The 12,902-nt window shown below is 61.7% G+C and overlaps 3 protein-coding genes across 6 annotated transcripts in view; 1 reads left to right on the top strand and 2 right to left on the bottom strand.

The window, feature by feature from the left end:
* Positions 1–1,629, top strand: part of CDON (cell adhesion associated, oncogene regulated) — a 59,757-nt gene extending 58,128 nt beyond the window's left edge. The window contains exon 22 of the mRNA XM_080366474.1: positions 1,517–1,629. The gene's annotated coding sequence lies outside the window, so the exon portion shown is untranslated. The remainder of the gene's footprint in view (positions 1–1,516) is intronic.
* VSIG10L2 (V-set and immunoglobulin domain containing 10 like 2) lies at positions 1–5,860 on the bottom strand. Its single transcript, XM_080366478.1, is given in 10 exon segments — positions 1–397; positions 488–512; positions 586–708; positions 1,008–1,310; positions 1,384–1,737; positions 1,740–2,018; positions 2,284–2,550; positions 2,713–2,988; positions 3,565–3,849; positions 4,564–5,860. Coding segments are annotated over 10 exon segments (2,712 nt in total). The 5' UTR covers positions 5,072–5,860; the 3' UTR covers positions 1–105.
* A 600-nt stretch (positions 5,861–6,460) lies between these two features.
* Positions 6,461–12,884, bottom strand: DDX25 (DEAD-box helicase 25). 4 transcript variants are annotated; one of them, XM_080366501.1, is made up of 12 exons: positions 12,796–12,884; positions 12,667–12,706; positions 12,207–12,251; positions 11,812–11,947; positions 11,611–11,703; positions 11,392–11,494; positions 10,561–10,675; positions 9,981–10,158; positions 9,338–9,575; positions 8,705–8,867; positions 8,380–8,568; positions 6,461–7,166 (listed from the first exon to the last, which is right to left on the bottom strand). In XM_080366501.1, the coding sequence occupies exons 1-12, from the start codon at positions 12,832–12,834 to the stop codon at positions 7,105–7,107; spliced, it is 1,401 nt and encodes a 466-aa protein (XP_080222627.1). In that variant the 5' UTR covers positions 12,835–12,884; the 3' UTR covers positions 6,461–7,104. The 4 variants fall into 4 exon arrangements, with proteins under 4 accessions (XP_080222627.1, XP_080222628.1, XP_080222629.1 ...); XM_080366502.1 differs by having other exon boundaries at positions 12,207–12,248; positions 12,796–12,835; XM_080366503.1 differs by lacking the exon at positions 12,207–12,251 and having other exon boundaries at positions 12,667–12,837.
* Between the last annotated feature and the right edge of the window lie 18 nt (positions 12,885–12,902).

The following is a 12,902-nucleotide window of genomic DNA, read 5'->3' as shown; positions in this document are numbered from 1 at the left end:
CCCAGCTTTATTAATGCGAAGGGATGCGGCACAGGCAGGCGCTGCTGTCCCATGGCGCGGAACAAGCGGAGGAAAGGGATATAAAGGGGACCGGTGGGGGAGCGGTCATGGTGTCGCGGTCTCGGTGATGGTGACATTAACCGGTGGGTCATCAGTGGGGTCCGGCGGTGCTGACAGTGGCTCTGCAAGGTCTGGGAGAGCCCCCAGTGACACCAGGTGGGTGCTGGGTCGTGGGGGCAGGTGGCTCAGCCCTTGGCTTGCCCAGTGGGTGCCGTTACCTGCTGCTGTGCCAGGGGCTGGCAGGTCTCCTGGTGCCGGTGCTGCTCCATCCTCTCTGCTTGCGGCTGTTTCGGCATCCTCCGGCGCGCCCACCGGCTCCTGGGCCCCGGGACTGGCCCTGGGTGGGTGGGGGACGGACACGGGGGGTCTAACCCCCTCCAGCACCTGGGGGTGCCAGAGCAGTGGGGCAAGGGGCTTTGGTACTCACGTGTGGAAGAGCAGGTCGTGCAGCCCTGGGGACGGACAGAGGGGGGTGAGATGTGGGTGTCTGGGGTCCCACGGGACCCCCCTGCCCCTGGCACTCACGTGGGAGGGTGTCCCGGTGGCGGGCGATGCAGCGCACGGCCAGGAACGATGTGGCGGTGGCCACCAGCATCCCTGCCACTGCTGCCCCTGTCACTGCTGGGTAGGCCTCGAAGGGGGGCTCGGCTGGAAGAGAGTGACTGCTGGTCAGCCCGGCCCTCCCGGGGGTAACGAGGGTAACGAGGCGCCCGTGTGCGAGCTGTGCCGAGGGAGAGGAGAGAGCACGGCAGGCAGCAGGCTCCCCAGCGCAAGGCCTGGCAGAGCCCGGAAAGGTAGAGGAAGGTGGGAGCCTGTGCCTGTTCACTCTGAAACCTACTGATGGCTGCTCGCACCTGGCTCCTCGGCTCCACCGGGGTGCAAACGTCGCCCTTCTCCACTCAAACCCTGCTCTGCCCACACGGAGCAGCGTCCCCTGCCCACTTCACCTGGCGTCTGCACCTCCGAGGGGTGCCCGGCTGTCCGGTGGTTGACGGCCAGGATGCGGAAAGCGTAAACCACCGCCGGGTCCAGCCCCCCCAGGCGCCGGTTGCGGGAGTGGGGCTCGATGTCACCGGCGGCCGTTTCCCAGGGGCCGGGCACCCGCCGGCGGGGTCTCCTGGCCTGGCGCCGCTGCACCACGAAGCCGGTGAGGTTGCCAGCGCCCTGCGTCCGCCACTCCAGCCGCACCTCGGTGCGAGCCCGCAGGTACCGCAGCTTGCTGATGGTGACGTTGGGGGGGGCCGGGTACCCTGCGGCGAGACGGTGCCCAGCAGGAGGGGGTAACCCCCGCCCCAGCACCCCCCCACCCCTCCCGGGACTCACGGTCCACACGGAGGCGGACGGGGAGGCTGGCGGTGCCCACGGCGTTGGCCGCGGCGCAGCGGTAGATCCCACCGTCTGCTGGCCACTCGACGTCCTGGACAGTGAGGTTGACCCACTCTTCTCCCCGCTCCAGGTGGTACTTGGCCAGCCCCGGCGTCACCTCCCGCTCCTCAGGGTCGTACCAAGCCATGGTGGCACCGAGACCACCGCCGCGCCGCCGGCACGCCAGCCGCGCCTCGCCGCCCTCCAGCACCGCCACCTTGCGCCTCTCCGCCTCCAGCCGGGGGGCTTCTGCTCGGTGAGAATGGGGGGGACGGGGGTGACGGGGATGCGCGACCTCCCCGTGAGGGCACCGGGGCATGGACGCGGCTTACCCAGCCGCAGGCGGCACTCGGTGCCGGTGGCCCGCAGCGGGTGGGCGGCAGCGCAGATGAAATCCCGGCCCCCCAGGCTGCCGTCAGCGCTCAGCACCAGGACGGTGGTGGAGGGCGCGGGGTCAGCCAGGGCTCGGCCCCCAGGGTCCCGCCAGTGCAGGGTGACGGGTGGCGTCCCCCCCTCCCACTGGCACCGCAGCATCACGAACTCGTCACCCTTGGTGGCTGCCGCTGCACAGGAAGGGCCGCCGGCCGGGACCCCTGCGGGATGGAGCGGTGTCGGGGTGGGGTGCTGGGGTGCTGTACTGAACACCCCCCCAAACAGGAGACCCCAGGGCATGGGGGGGCTTCGCGCCCCAGCTGGGCTGTGGGGCTGCCCGTTTTGGAGCAAAGACAGCGTCACCTTGGAGTGGCCGTGCCGTAGGGTGGCCGTGGCACGGGGGTCACCGCGGCTCGGCTGTGCTCGGGGGGGGGTGGGAAGGGGGTTTTTGGTGGGGGACACACACACGGACCCGTCGCCACTCACACAGGGTCGTCCCGCAGGCAGCCCCCTGTGGCAGTGCCGGGTGGGAGGCCAGGCAGGAGAAGGAGCTGCTGTTCCTGGTGGCTGCCCCTGACTGGATGCTGGTGGCCATGGAGAAACTCATCCCCATCACCCCCTCGTCCTCCTCCTGGGGGCCCACCCAGCGCAGCCGTGCCGGGGGGAAGCCCCCCAGCCAGCGGCACCGCAGGGCCACATCCCGCTGGTCACTGGTGGCCAGGGCGGAGCAGCTGGGGGTCCCGGCTGGCGGATCTGCAGGGGACCGTCAGCACTGGGGTAGGATGGGGGTCCCCCATCTCGACCCATGTCCCACCCCAAATCGCCCCTCACACCCACATCCTCACCAAGGAGCCACGTTGGTCCATCTCGCGCCGGGGGGACCTGCCGGGCCCCCCTCCCCCTGGGGTTACTTACAGTAGACGGTGAGGACGATGGTGGCCTGGGTGCGGGTTTGGAGATGGGTGTTCTCGGCCAGGCAGGTGTAGGTGCCCGCCTGGGCGCGGGCGATGGCGGCAATGACGTAGGTCTGGCCGGTGTGGACCTGGGAACCGTTGTGGAGCCAGATGTAGCGGCTGGGGGGGTTGGAGGGAGCCAGGCAGCTCAGCACCACGTCCTCCCGCTCTCCTGCTGAGAAGCCCCCCTGTTCAGGGGAGAAGGGCTCCACGCTGATGGCCGGCTCGTCGGGGCCGTCTGCGGTGACATGGGGTCCTTTAGCCACAGGGACATCCCCACCGAGGGGACACAGCCCTGCCCGGGGCATCTGCTTGCTGGTGGGAAACCAGGCTGTGAAGCCTCCTTAGAAAGGGTGCACCGTGGCAGGCGCGAACACACCACGATGGGTGGTGGCCATGGATGTGCCGTGGTGCGTGGTGGCCACGGTCACGCCATAGCGGCACAGTGGCCATGGCGGCACCATTGGTAGCAAGGTGCGTGGTGGCTGTGGACACGCTTTGGTGGCATGGTGGCCATGGACACATCTTAGTGGCACAGTGCTTGGTGGCTACGGGTGGGCCACAGTGCACGGTGGCCACAGACACACCTTGGTGGCATGGCACGTGTCATGTGGACGTGTCATGGTAGGCATCACGGTGCCAGGGTGGATGTACCATGGTAGTTATGAACGTGCCACGGTCACAAGGTGCTTGGTGGCCCCGGACTAGCCACGGTGGCATCTGCAGCCCTGAGGATGTCTCCACAGCTGGTACCTGAGGCCCCCAGTGTGGGGCCGCCCCCCGGGAAGGCAGGGCCGAGCCCCCGGGCACTCACAGACGATGTCCAGGTAGACGGGCTCGCTGGTGTGGTTGTTGACCGCGTTGCGTACGGTGCAGGTGTACCAGCCGGCGTGGCTGCGGTTGGCGGGCGTCAGGTGCAGCTCTGCCCCGGAGCCCCCCAGCCCCGCAGGGGGTGCTGAGGGACCCCCCCGGGGCTCGCGGTGCTGCCAGGAGAAGCTCAGCGGCTCCGTCCCCTCCCGCACGGCGCACGTCAGGGCCACCGCTGTCCCCTCTGCCGCCGCCGCTGCTGTCGGCCGCACGAAGGGCTTGGAGACGGGCACTGGGGGCACCGAGCTGTGAGCGGCCCCCAACAACACCAGCCCCTTGCGCCGCTCCTGCTGGGAGCCCCAGATCCCTCCCACCCCACCCAGGGGGGGTCTTTCCAGCCCAGAAGATTTATTGGCTAGTGAGGTGCTGTAGTGGCTGGTGGGATGGCTAATGGAAATGTGTACGGACTAGTGGTGGGGTATCCTGGCTGTGGGCATGGGGGCTAGCTGGAGCAGCCAGGCATGGGCTAGTGGGACCAGTTAGGGGTTGGTGGGATGCTAGATTAGCCAAGACAAGATGGGGATGACTACGGGGGTGCTGTGTTGGCTAGTGGGCTGCTTTGCTGGCTGGTGGGGCTCTATGTTGGCTAATGGGGCACCTCATGGACTGCTGTGTGCTCGGTTGGCTAGTGATGAGCTACTTCGGCTCATGGGGCACTGTGTGGCCTAGCGGGGGTGTGCTACATTGGCAAGCAGGGTGCTTTGTTGGCTAGTAGGCACCATGTTGGCTAGTGGGGCTCTGCGTTGGCTAGTGGCATGCTCCATTGATTTGTAGAGCCCTTTACTGGCTAGTGGGGCACTATGGTGGCTAGTGGGGCTCTGCCCTGGCTCCTGGTGTGCTTTGTTGACTAGTGGGGCCCTGGATTGGCTAGTGGCAGACTCCGGTGGCTAGTGGGCAAGGGGATGCTTCGCTGCAAGGCAGGGGACCGCGGTGGCCGGGTGCTTACCCAGGACGCGCAGCAGGACGGCGGCGTAGCCCACGCGGAGCTGCCCCCACTCCGGGAACAGCCCCTGGCAGAGGAACCGGCCCTGGGCGCCCGCCCGCAGCTCCCGCAGCTCCAGCGTCCCGTTGCGCAGGGTCACCCGGCCCAGCGTCCCCGTGCCGGGGGCCACCACCACCTCCTGGCCCGAGCCCACCGCCACGGCCCGCGGTGGCCCCGAGCCCCCCGCGAAGCTCCAGAAGACCACGGCTGGCGGCGCCGATGCCGCCGACCCGCAGCTCAGCTCCACCACCCGGCCCCGCACCCCCGTCACTGTCCGCTCCTCGTACGCCGCCTCGCTGGCTGCCAGCAGCTGACCTGGCCGAGAGGTACCGCGAGTTGGTCGGGTCTCTGCTGGCTCCACGCTGAGGGGTGTTTTTGGGGGGTCAGGTCTGTGCTCACCCCCCGCCAGCGCCGGCAGCAGGCAGAGGATCCAGGGCCCCCTCCACCGCGGCGGCGCCCAGCCCCGCTCCATGGCGCCATGTCCGGCCCGCAGCCCGCCGCAGAGTGCCGAAGCAGGGCTGCGCTCTCCCTCCAGCCCTCCTCTCCGGTTACCGCTGGGTAATTAGGCCCGGCCCTGATTAACCGTTAATTATTTATAAACCTGCCTTCGCGTGGGCAGCCAGGGGCGAACCCAACCCTGCTGCTCGCCACGGCCCCTGCAATCTCAGGGCTGAGGACGGGCCCGCTCATCGCACGAAGAGCAGCGTCACCTCCTTCCCTCCACGGCGGCAATTTATGCCCAAGTGTTCCCCCCTGCTCCCAGCAATTTTTTTTTTGTGAAAAGAAGGGGAAATATGCTGCCCCCACCCCCCCGCTGATCGAAAACACAGGGGTTTGGAGCCGGGGGAAGCCGGGCGCTCGGCGGCAAGCGGGGTTTGATATTTCATCTCCCGGCTCTCCACCACGCCCCAGCCCATCAAACATTCATGGGGGGCGGCAACGCTGTAATGCAATCCCTGGGGGGGCTGAGGTACCCCAGGGGGAGGATTTTGGGGTGCAGGGGCCACAGGAACCCACAGTGTCCCATCCCCAAAGCCAGTATCCACCAAGGAAGGGCAGCAGCCAGAGCAAACCAAGCTTGGGAGGTGGCAGGACACAGCCCCACAACTGAAATTCCTCTCGAAATAAAGCACTTGCACAAAATTACCCCACATTATTATTTTTTTTTGTGGGCTAGCATCTCTCCTGGGGAAGAAGATGTTCACACCCTGGCCCCAGGGCAGGGAAGCAGTTTGGAGCGCTGATAACATGGGGGGGGGGGGGAGAAAAGAGATTCCCAAATATGAAGAATATAAAAAATTTCTGGCCCAGGGCACCAGCGCAGGATGAGGCCCAGGTGCTGTGGGGGGAGGCGTTAAAGCCTGCCTTGTTCCAGCCGGCGCGCCAGGGGGGATCCGGCAATGCCCGGCGAAGTCCCACCACCGCATGGCACAGCCAAAGCAAACAGCAGAAAATTTCCTGCCATCTCTCACTCACTGCCCCCCCCCCCCCCCCGCTGATTCCTTAATTAGAATTAATTGCTCGTTAAAAATTACAGACACGAGATTACCTGCAAAGAGGTTTTTTGGGCTTGAAGTGCCCCAAATGGGTTAAAGCTGGGCACCAGGGGGGGGGGGTTGCAGGGCCAGGGTTTGCTCCCCCCTCAAGCTGCTGCCAGGTGCCTCCGGTCGTGGCTTCTGCCCCGTTTCTGCCCGTACAGGTCGGTTTGGGGAAGAAACTCAAACAGCCGAAGCCGGGGGGCACTGGCACATCTGCCAAACGCCACCTTTGTCAACACTGACCTCATAAAAATCCTTCTGCAAGTAAAATAAGTGATAAATTTTAAGGGATTTTGGCAAAAAGCGGAGCAACAACACCCTAGGACTTCGAAATAATTCTGGTTTATTCCAGACGAATGTGGTGACAGCCATGGGATACACCCGCTGGGGACACACGCAGCCCTGGGCTGGGGACAGGCAGCCCACAGAGGTCCAGCCTCTCTCCCCGCCACTACCCTGACCCCAAAAACCTCAAGTTTCGGGTCCCGACGGGATTTGGGATGGCAGCGGCGGATTCCTGCTGCCATCTAGCGTGACCGCAGTGTTGTTATTGTTTAATACCTCACTCCTTTCTCCTGACATTTTTTTTTTTCCTTATTAAAGCTTTCTCCAAGATTTTGCTGGCCCACCGCTGCCACTGGAGATCAGCAGCCGATCTTTTGGGCCAGTTAACAGAGTTCACCTGTTTTGCAAACACCCCCAGACCCATTTTTGAGGAACATTGCGCTGTGTGAAGCCCCTGAGGGGACCGCTCAAGCCACAAAAACCTTGGAGATAAACAAGGAACAAACCCAGGAACAATAACCACAGCTCTGAGCGTTCCCCCCAGCCCCTGTCTTCTAAAACATCACAACAAAACCAAACAGCTTTAGGAAGTTGGAAGAGAAGGGGGAGATTTTTCCCAGTAACTTTTCCTTCTGTTTCAAACCAAAACTGGGGTCTGGGAGAACAAATCCCCGCTCCTCACTCAGTTTTCCAGGTTCTCGAGCTCATCCATGTCGTCTGGGTCCAGCTGCTTGATCTTGGTCTCTGTAGAAAGGAAAAAATAACAACTGTCAGTGCTGAGCACACCCAGGTGAAAACCGAGCGCCGCTGCCCCGCGAGCCGGAGGGCTCCCGGAGGTGCCCGCTGCGGTATTTCCACTCTGGCATTCAAGCAACAGCCAAATAAACTTGGAAAAAGCACGGCGCAATCTGGATGAAGGGCCGCCGTCACGACAAGGCTGCTAAGAGAGCAGGGGACGCCCCAGGGAGCAGCAGCAAGTCGGGTGGGATACGTTCCCGCTCCCTGCTCCCACCTGGGAAGCGATGGGAGGTGGGGAAGGTGCGTTATCTTGGTCAGGCAGCCCCGGCCCTCGAATCACAATGGCACAGCGTTAAAAAGCCGAAGTCAGGTCGCTGGGAGCTCATCCCCTCCGTTCCACACGCTGGAAAGAGCACAGGGAGCTCCTCGGGCTTAATTCTGGCTGCGGCCAGACTCATCCAGCTCCTGGTTACTCAGGCTGCTCATCGCAGGCATCCGATGCTCCTGCTGCTCAGCAAAAGTCTCCGCCAGGTGATCTGGCTCACGTCTTCTCTGCCACACGCTCGTTTGGTGTTTAAATTTAAGGCCGCCAAGAGTTTTCAGCAACTCTGAAGACAAAACTGAGGGAGGGACGTGCTTTTCTGCACGCTAAAAGGTTTTGATAACCATTTTTTTTCCTAAAAATCACAGGGCAAACAGGGATTTGAAAAGCCACCAGCACAGCCGCGTCATCTTGCAAACCCTGTGAAAATCCTCTTGACATTTACAAGTGACAATTGATTTCCCTCGGGAAAGGCCTGTGCGACTTGAGCTGCTGGCTTCTCTCCTGCAGCCAGGGCTGAGCTAAGCCAGGGCACCGGGTCCCCAGGACAAGGATTTGCAGGGTAGAGGCAGGCAAAATGCCTGAAAGAAGGAAAAAAAAAAAAAAAAAAAAAAAGAGGTGCCGAGGCATCCTGGGTACTGGTAACATCCCTTGCAAGGCACGCACAACCTCCGAGGCTGCTTCTCTAAAAATCTGGCTGCTGGGGAAAAAAAAAAACAAACCAACAACCAACCCTAGAAGGGTGAGGGGCTGAAAGCGGCACCTGTACCGCAGGGGCTGAGCCCTGGGGCGAAGAGCAGTCCCAACAAGGTCTGTTTGCAGACGGGAAACGAGCTGGAAGGGGATCACGGGTCCTGAAACTGCCTCCTGGAAAGGTGGATAGGCACGGATACTCACGGAAATGCTCCTCTATCATCTGCACGAGCCCCACGTTCTGGCTTTGCACCATGCTGAAGGCGATGCCCCTCCTCCCGAAGCGTCCCGTTCGCCCGATGCGGTGGAGGTAGGTCTCAAAATCCGGCTCCCTCTCCCGATTCACGGGGAGGCTGAAGTTCACCACGATGGTGACCTGCTGCACGTCGATCCCTGAAAAGTGAGAGAAAGGGGCTGTGGAAAGGGATCGCCTCACCCCGTGGCTCGAGCCCACGCCGCCGTCGGAGAGCCAGGGGCCCTGAGGCGCGTCTCGCGGCAAGGTGAGGAGCATCAGGTTTTCTGGGGGTACCTCTGGCACAGACGTTGGTGGCGATGAGGACCTTCTCCTTCCCGTCACGGAAGCGCTGGATGACGCTGGCCCGCTGGGCTACCGTCAGCTCCGCTGTCAGGATGGCCACTTGGTGCCCGTCCTGGCTCATCTCCTTCGACAGCCAGTCCGCACTCCTCCGCGTCTGGATGCGCAGGGAGAGGCAGGCTGAGGTGGTGCAGCAGCTCTGCTGTCGCGCCCCTTGCTCCCAGCCAATGCTTCACCGATTTTTCCCCCCACTCAAGTCCCCTGCTCCTTCTGCAGGAGCTCCTGGTGCTGGAACACCTCAGAATAAGGCAACACCGATGTGGATGAGCAAGAAGCCTCTTGTTAGGAGGTGCAGTGCAAAGGGCAAGGAAACGGCACGTTTTCCACGCACTGGTGACTGTGGAAGCCACGCAAAGGCAGTTGCAATTGGTAGGAGAGATGCTTTTAAAGGCTGCCTTTGCCCCAGGGCTGCCCTTTAAATGCTGACATGTTCCCCACCCCTCTCTGGGGTCTGCTCCGTGAATTGAGGGTCTGGGAAGAAGCCCCCTGTGTCCATACCATAAAACCATTTCTATTATCACTGACTGCAAACGCGTCCATCTTCCCAGGCAGGCTGGGGTGCTTTACCTGGCAGAAGATCATAGCCTGGCCGATGGTGATGCTGCCGTAGACGTTGCAGAGGGCTCTGTACTTCTCCTCCCTGCCCCTACACACGAAGAAGTACTGCCTGATGTTGCTCAGGGTGAGCTCCTCCTCGCGCAGCTTTATCACGATGGGGTTGGAGACGATTTGCATGGCGAATGCCCGCACGGTATCCCTGAAGGTGGCTGAGAACAGCAGCATCTGGCAGCCCTTGGGTAAAGCTCTGGAGCAGAGAAAAAGGACTTGTCATCCCAGGAGAGCAGCCCGGTGCCCAGATGTACTCATTAGAAACAAAAAAAAGAAAGCTTGATTTAAGCTGACTTTGTGTCCAACAGAAAGGGAACCCAATCCAAGGGGTGTAACGGCTCAAGAGGAAAGGTTAAGCGAGATAAAAGTCTTCCTGCGTGTCTAACGGACGCAGTTTCACAGGAAGCTGGATCCCTGGACACACCAGGTCAGGGCCTGCTGATGGGCAAAAGCCGATTCCCACAGCAGCAAGCCCCCTCCCATCAGAGAGATGCTCTTTTTCACTGCCACTTCAGCTCTTTTGGTGACCGATTCCCTCAAAGCTGAGCAAACAGGGGAAAAAAAACAGGGAAGCGGGACACCACCCGTCAGGGATGCTCACCTCTGAATACGAATGCTTTGACAGGAGAGGCCCTGCGTGTCGATCATGATGTCAGCTTCATCCAGCACGAACGTGCCGATCTTCTTCATGTCTATGACCTTCTGCTTGAAACACCAATCCAGCATCGTCCCCGGTGTCCCGATGACAATCTGCTCCTGCACCACGGTGCCCTGCCGAACTGCAAGAGGGAAATGGCATCCGACTGCCTCCAAACACGCCACCCTGCTGCTGCTCAAGCGCCTTTTTCCCTTGGCTGTCTCAAATTTTGGCTGCCTAGTGATGCCTTTGAGGGGGCCCATGTGGCAAAATGGGGCTTGAGATTAAAATGGCAAGAGGGCTGATGCTTCCCTACAGCCTCAGGGGGTGGAAACCAGCCCCACGTGGGAAGGGGGGAGTCTGGGAGCAGCCAGCAATCACGAAGACAACTCATTAGCAGGAGAGGGGAATATAGACGTGACGTTATTGGCCTTCACGGGGGTCTGTGTGGCTCCTGGCAGCTCAAGGCGCTAAGAGGATCCCTGTACTCACTTCATGCTCCCGTTACAGTGCCGGCAGCTCTGCTGGGCAGGACTGGACTCACCTAGGTTTCCCCGGACAGCGTACGTCACCTTGGTGTCAATGCAAAACCGCCCGATTGTCTCGATCACGCGCCCAATCTGCAGAGCCAGCTCATAGGTGGGAGCCAAGCAGAGGCACTTGGGGGGAGACAAGAGAGCGGTCAGATGAGAAACGCTGCGTTTAGAAGCCAAGGGGTGGGATGCACCGGGCAGACAACAAGGTCTGTCAAAGGGACAGAAAGAAGAGCACAGGCAAATCCCACGCTGCTAAACTCCCTCGAAAGCGCAGAGGGATGGGGTAGGCGGTCACATTTGGAGGTTAGGGAGCTGGGAACACGGTACAGCTCCAAGGGATGCTGGCAGAAAGGAGCTGCTGTAGCTATTTTTAGGGGGAAAATTTGTCTCCTGAAGCACAGTGCAGTTTGTTTCTGCGCCCAACTTTAAAGCCATTTAACCAACTGGTTAAATCACCCTGTACGCCTGAAATGAGAGATGTTTAATTGCAGTAACCAGCTCACAAAGCTGATTCTGCACACAGAGAAGTGACTGGGGCTTGTGGGGGGTTTTAAGCCACCAGAATAAAACAGCACTCTCTGCAGTTGCTTTTCTACATTTAAATTCCAGGATATCTAAAGCCTGGTTTAATTTGCTGCTAGCAAGCAAAGGTACCTCCCTTCAGCTGGCACCACACTTTCTGTCCTGCCCGCTGCTGCAATAGTACCTGGGGGGTTTATTGTCCCCCTCCAGTGGATAAAATCATAGAGACGGGGACAGAACGAGAGCTCTTCCCCCAGACAGCATCTTGAGGACTCGGGCAAACCCCTCCTGCATCAGCTTTCCCTTTCCTATGTTACCTGCGGGTATTTCTCAGCGGCATTAATTCTGCTCAACATCGCCAAGACAAAAGCTGCTGTTTTCCCTGTCCCTGACTGGCTCTGGGCAATCAGATTGTGGGGCCTGCAAGGCAAAGGCTGCTTAGTGGAGCGCAAGGGTGGGGTGTCTCCAGGTTCATGTCCCAACACCGGGAATGCCTCAAGGGAGCCGGGGCTCACGCACGTGGCGTGACTACTCACGGGTATGCCAGCATGATCGGCAGAGCCGTCCCCTGGATTTTGGATGGTCTGTTGAAGCCCATGTTGTAAATCCCCTGCAAGAGCTCCTTCTTCCTGTAAAAAAGAAAAAGAAAAAAAAAAAAAAAGGCATCAAGAAGGGCTGGTTTGATGAACGATTGTGGCTCTGGTGCTTTGCTGGGCCAGAGGCCGCCATCGACTCACAGGGGCAGCTTTTCAAAGGTTTTGACGGAGAAGAGCGGGGAGCTGGGGTCCTGCTGCAGGATCTCCACGTGGTGGCTGGACTCCACAAGGGACGTGCGGATGAGCTTGTTCAGCAAGGAGGTTTCCGCCAAGTTCACTGGGAAAGGCAGAAAATTTCAAAAAACGGTTTTTGATAAAAAGTCTCACCCCTTTCTGTCCCCCTTTCTGTCAACACAGGAGTCCCCGGCCATCCCCTCTTCACAGACACCAGACACCGCTCAGATCCATGGCTAAGTAGCGAGAAAGGAGGGTGGGCTGCCACAGAAAGCCCCCAGCACCCCACTGCCTGCCTCAGTTTCCCCCACCTGCTTCAGGGGAAGGCCCCAGGGGCTGCACTGCAAGGCGCAGGGACCCACCTCTGTCCTCCTCTTCATCCTCCTCCTTCTCCTCGCCGTAGCCTGCTGAGGGAGAGGTGGGGGCTGAGGCCCAATCCAGCCCCAGGCCCAAGCCCATTCCGAGCCCCAGGCCCAGCCCCAGGCCCATTCCGAGCCACGGCCACGGCCCCGGCCCCAGGCCCATTCCGAGCCCCAGGCCCAGGCCCAGGCCCAGCCCCAGGCCCATTCCGAGCCACAGCCTCAGGCCTCAGGCCCCAGGCCCAGGCCCATTCCGAGCCCCAGCCCCAGCCCCAGGCCCAGGCCCATTCCAAGCCCGAGCCCCAGCCCCAGGCCCAGGCCCATTCCAAGCCCGAGCCCCAGCCCCAGGCCCAAGCCCACTCTGAGCCCCAGCCCCATTTCGAGACACAGGTCCAAGCCCAGGCCAAGCCCAGACCCAGGCCCTGGCCCGGGGCTCCCTCCGGCGGGGCCGGCCCTGCCTTACCCCGGCGGTCGAAGGGGTCCCGGCGGCGCGGCGCGGGGAGCTGCGGGTGGAGAGGCGGCCGTTACGCGGCGGGGCCGGGGCCGAAGCCCCGGGGAAGGGGAGCGGGGGGAGCCCCGGCCCGGTGCCCACCCGCCCCGTCCAGCCACCCCCATGCCGCGCCGCAGCCATGGCCCCTGCCCGCCTTATGAATATTCATGAGAGACGTCAGCGCGCGCCGATGGGGCGGGGTTTGGCGC

This window comes from Falco punctatus (assembly GCF_963210335.1).
Source record: "Falco punctatus genome assembly, chromosome: 16".
In the NCBI taxonomy this organism is placed as follows: Eukaryota; Metazoa; Chordata; class Aves; order Falconiformes; family Falconidae; genus Falco; species Falco punctatus.
This window is presented reverse-complemented; position numbering and strand designations above follow the sequence as displayed.

What these genes read in the sequence shown, in the direction of transcription:
- DDX25 (XM_080366501.1), bottom strand. Translation starts at nt 12,834, where the DNA reads ATGGCTGCGGCGCGGCATGGGGGTGGCTGGACGGGGCGG. An exon ending in CCGCTGAGAAATACCCGCAG is followed by an intron (nt 10,676 to 11,391) that starts GTAACATAGGAA and finishes TCTCCCCCCAAG; the next exon opens with TGCCTCTGCTTGGCTCCCAC. An exon ending in AGGCTATGATCTTCTGCCAG is followed by an intron (nt 8,868 to 9,337) that starts GTAAAGCACCCC and finishes CTGCGCATCCAG; the next exon opens with ACGCGGAGGAGTGCGGACTG.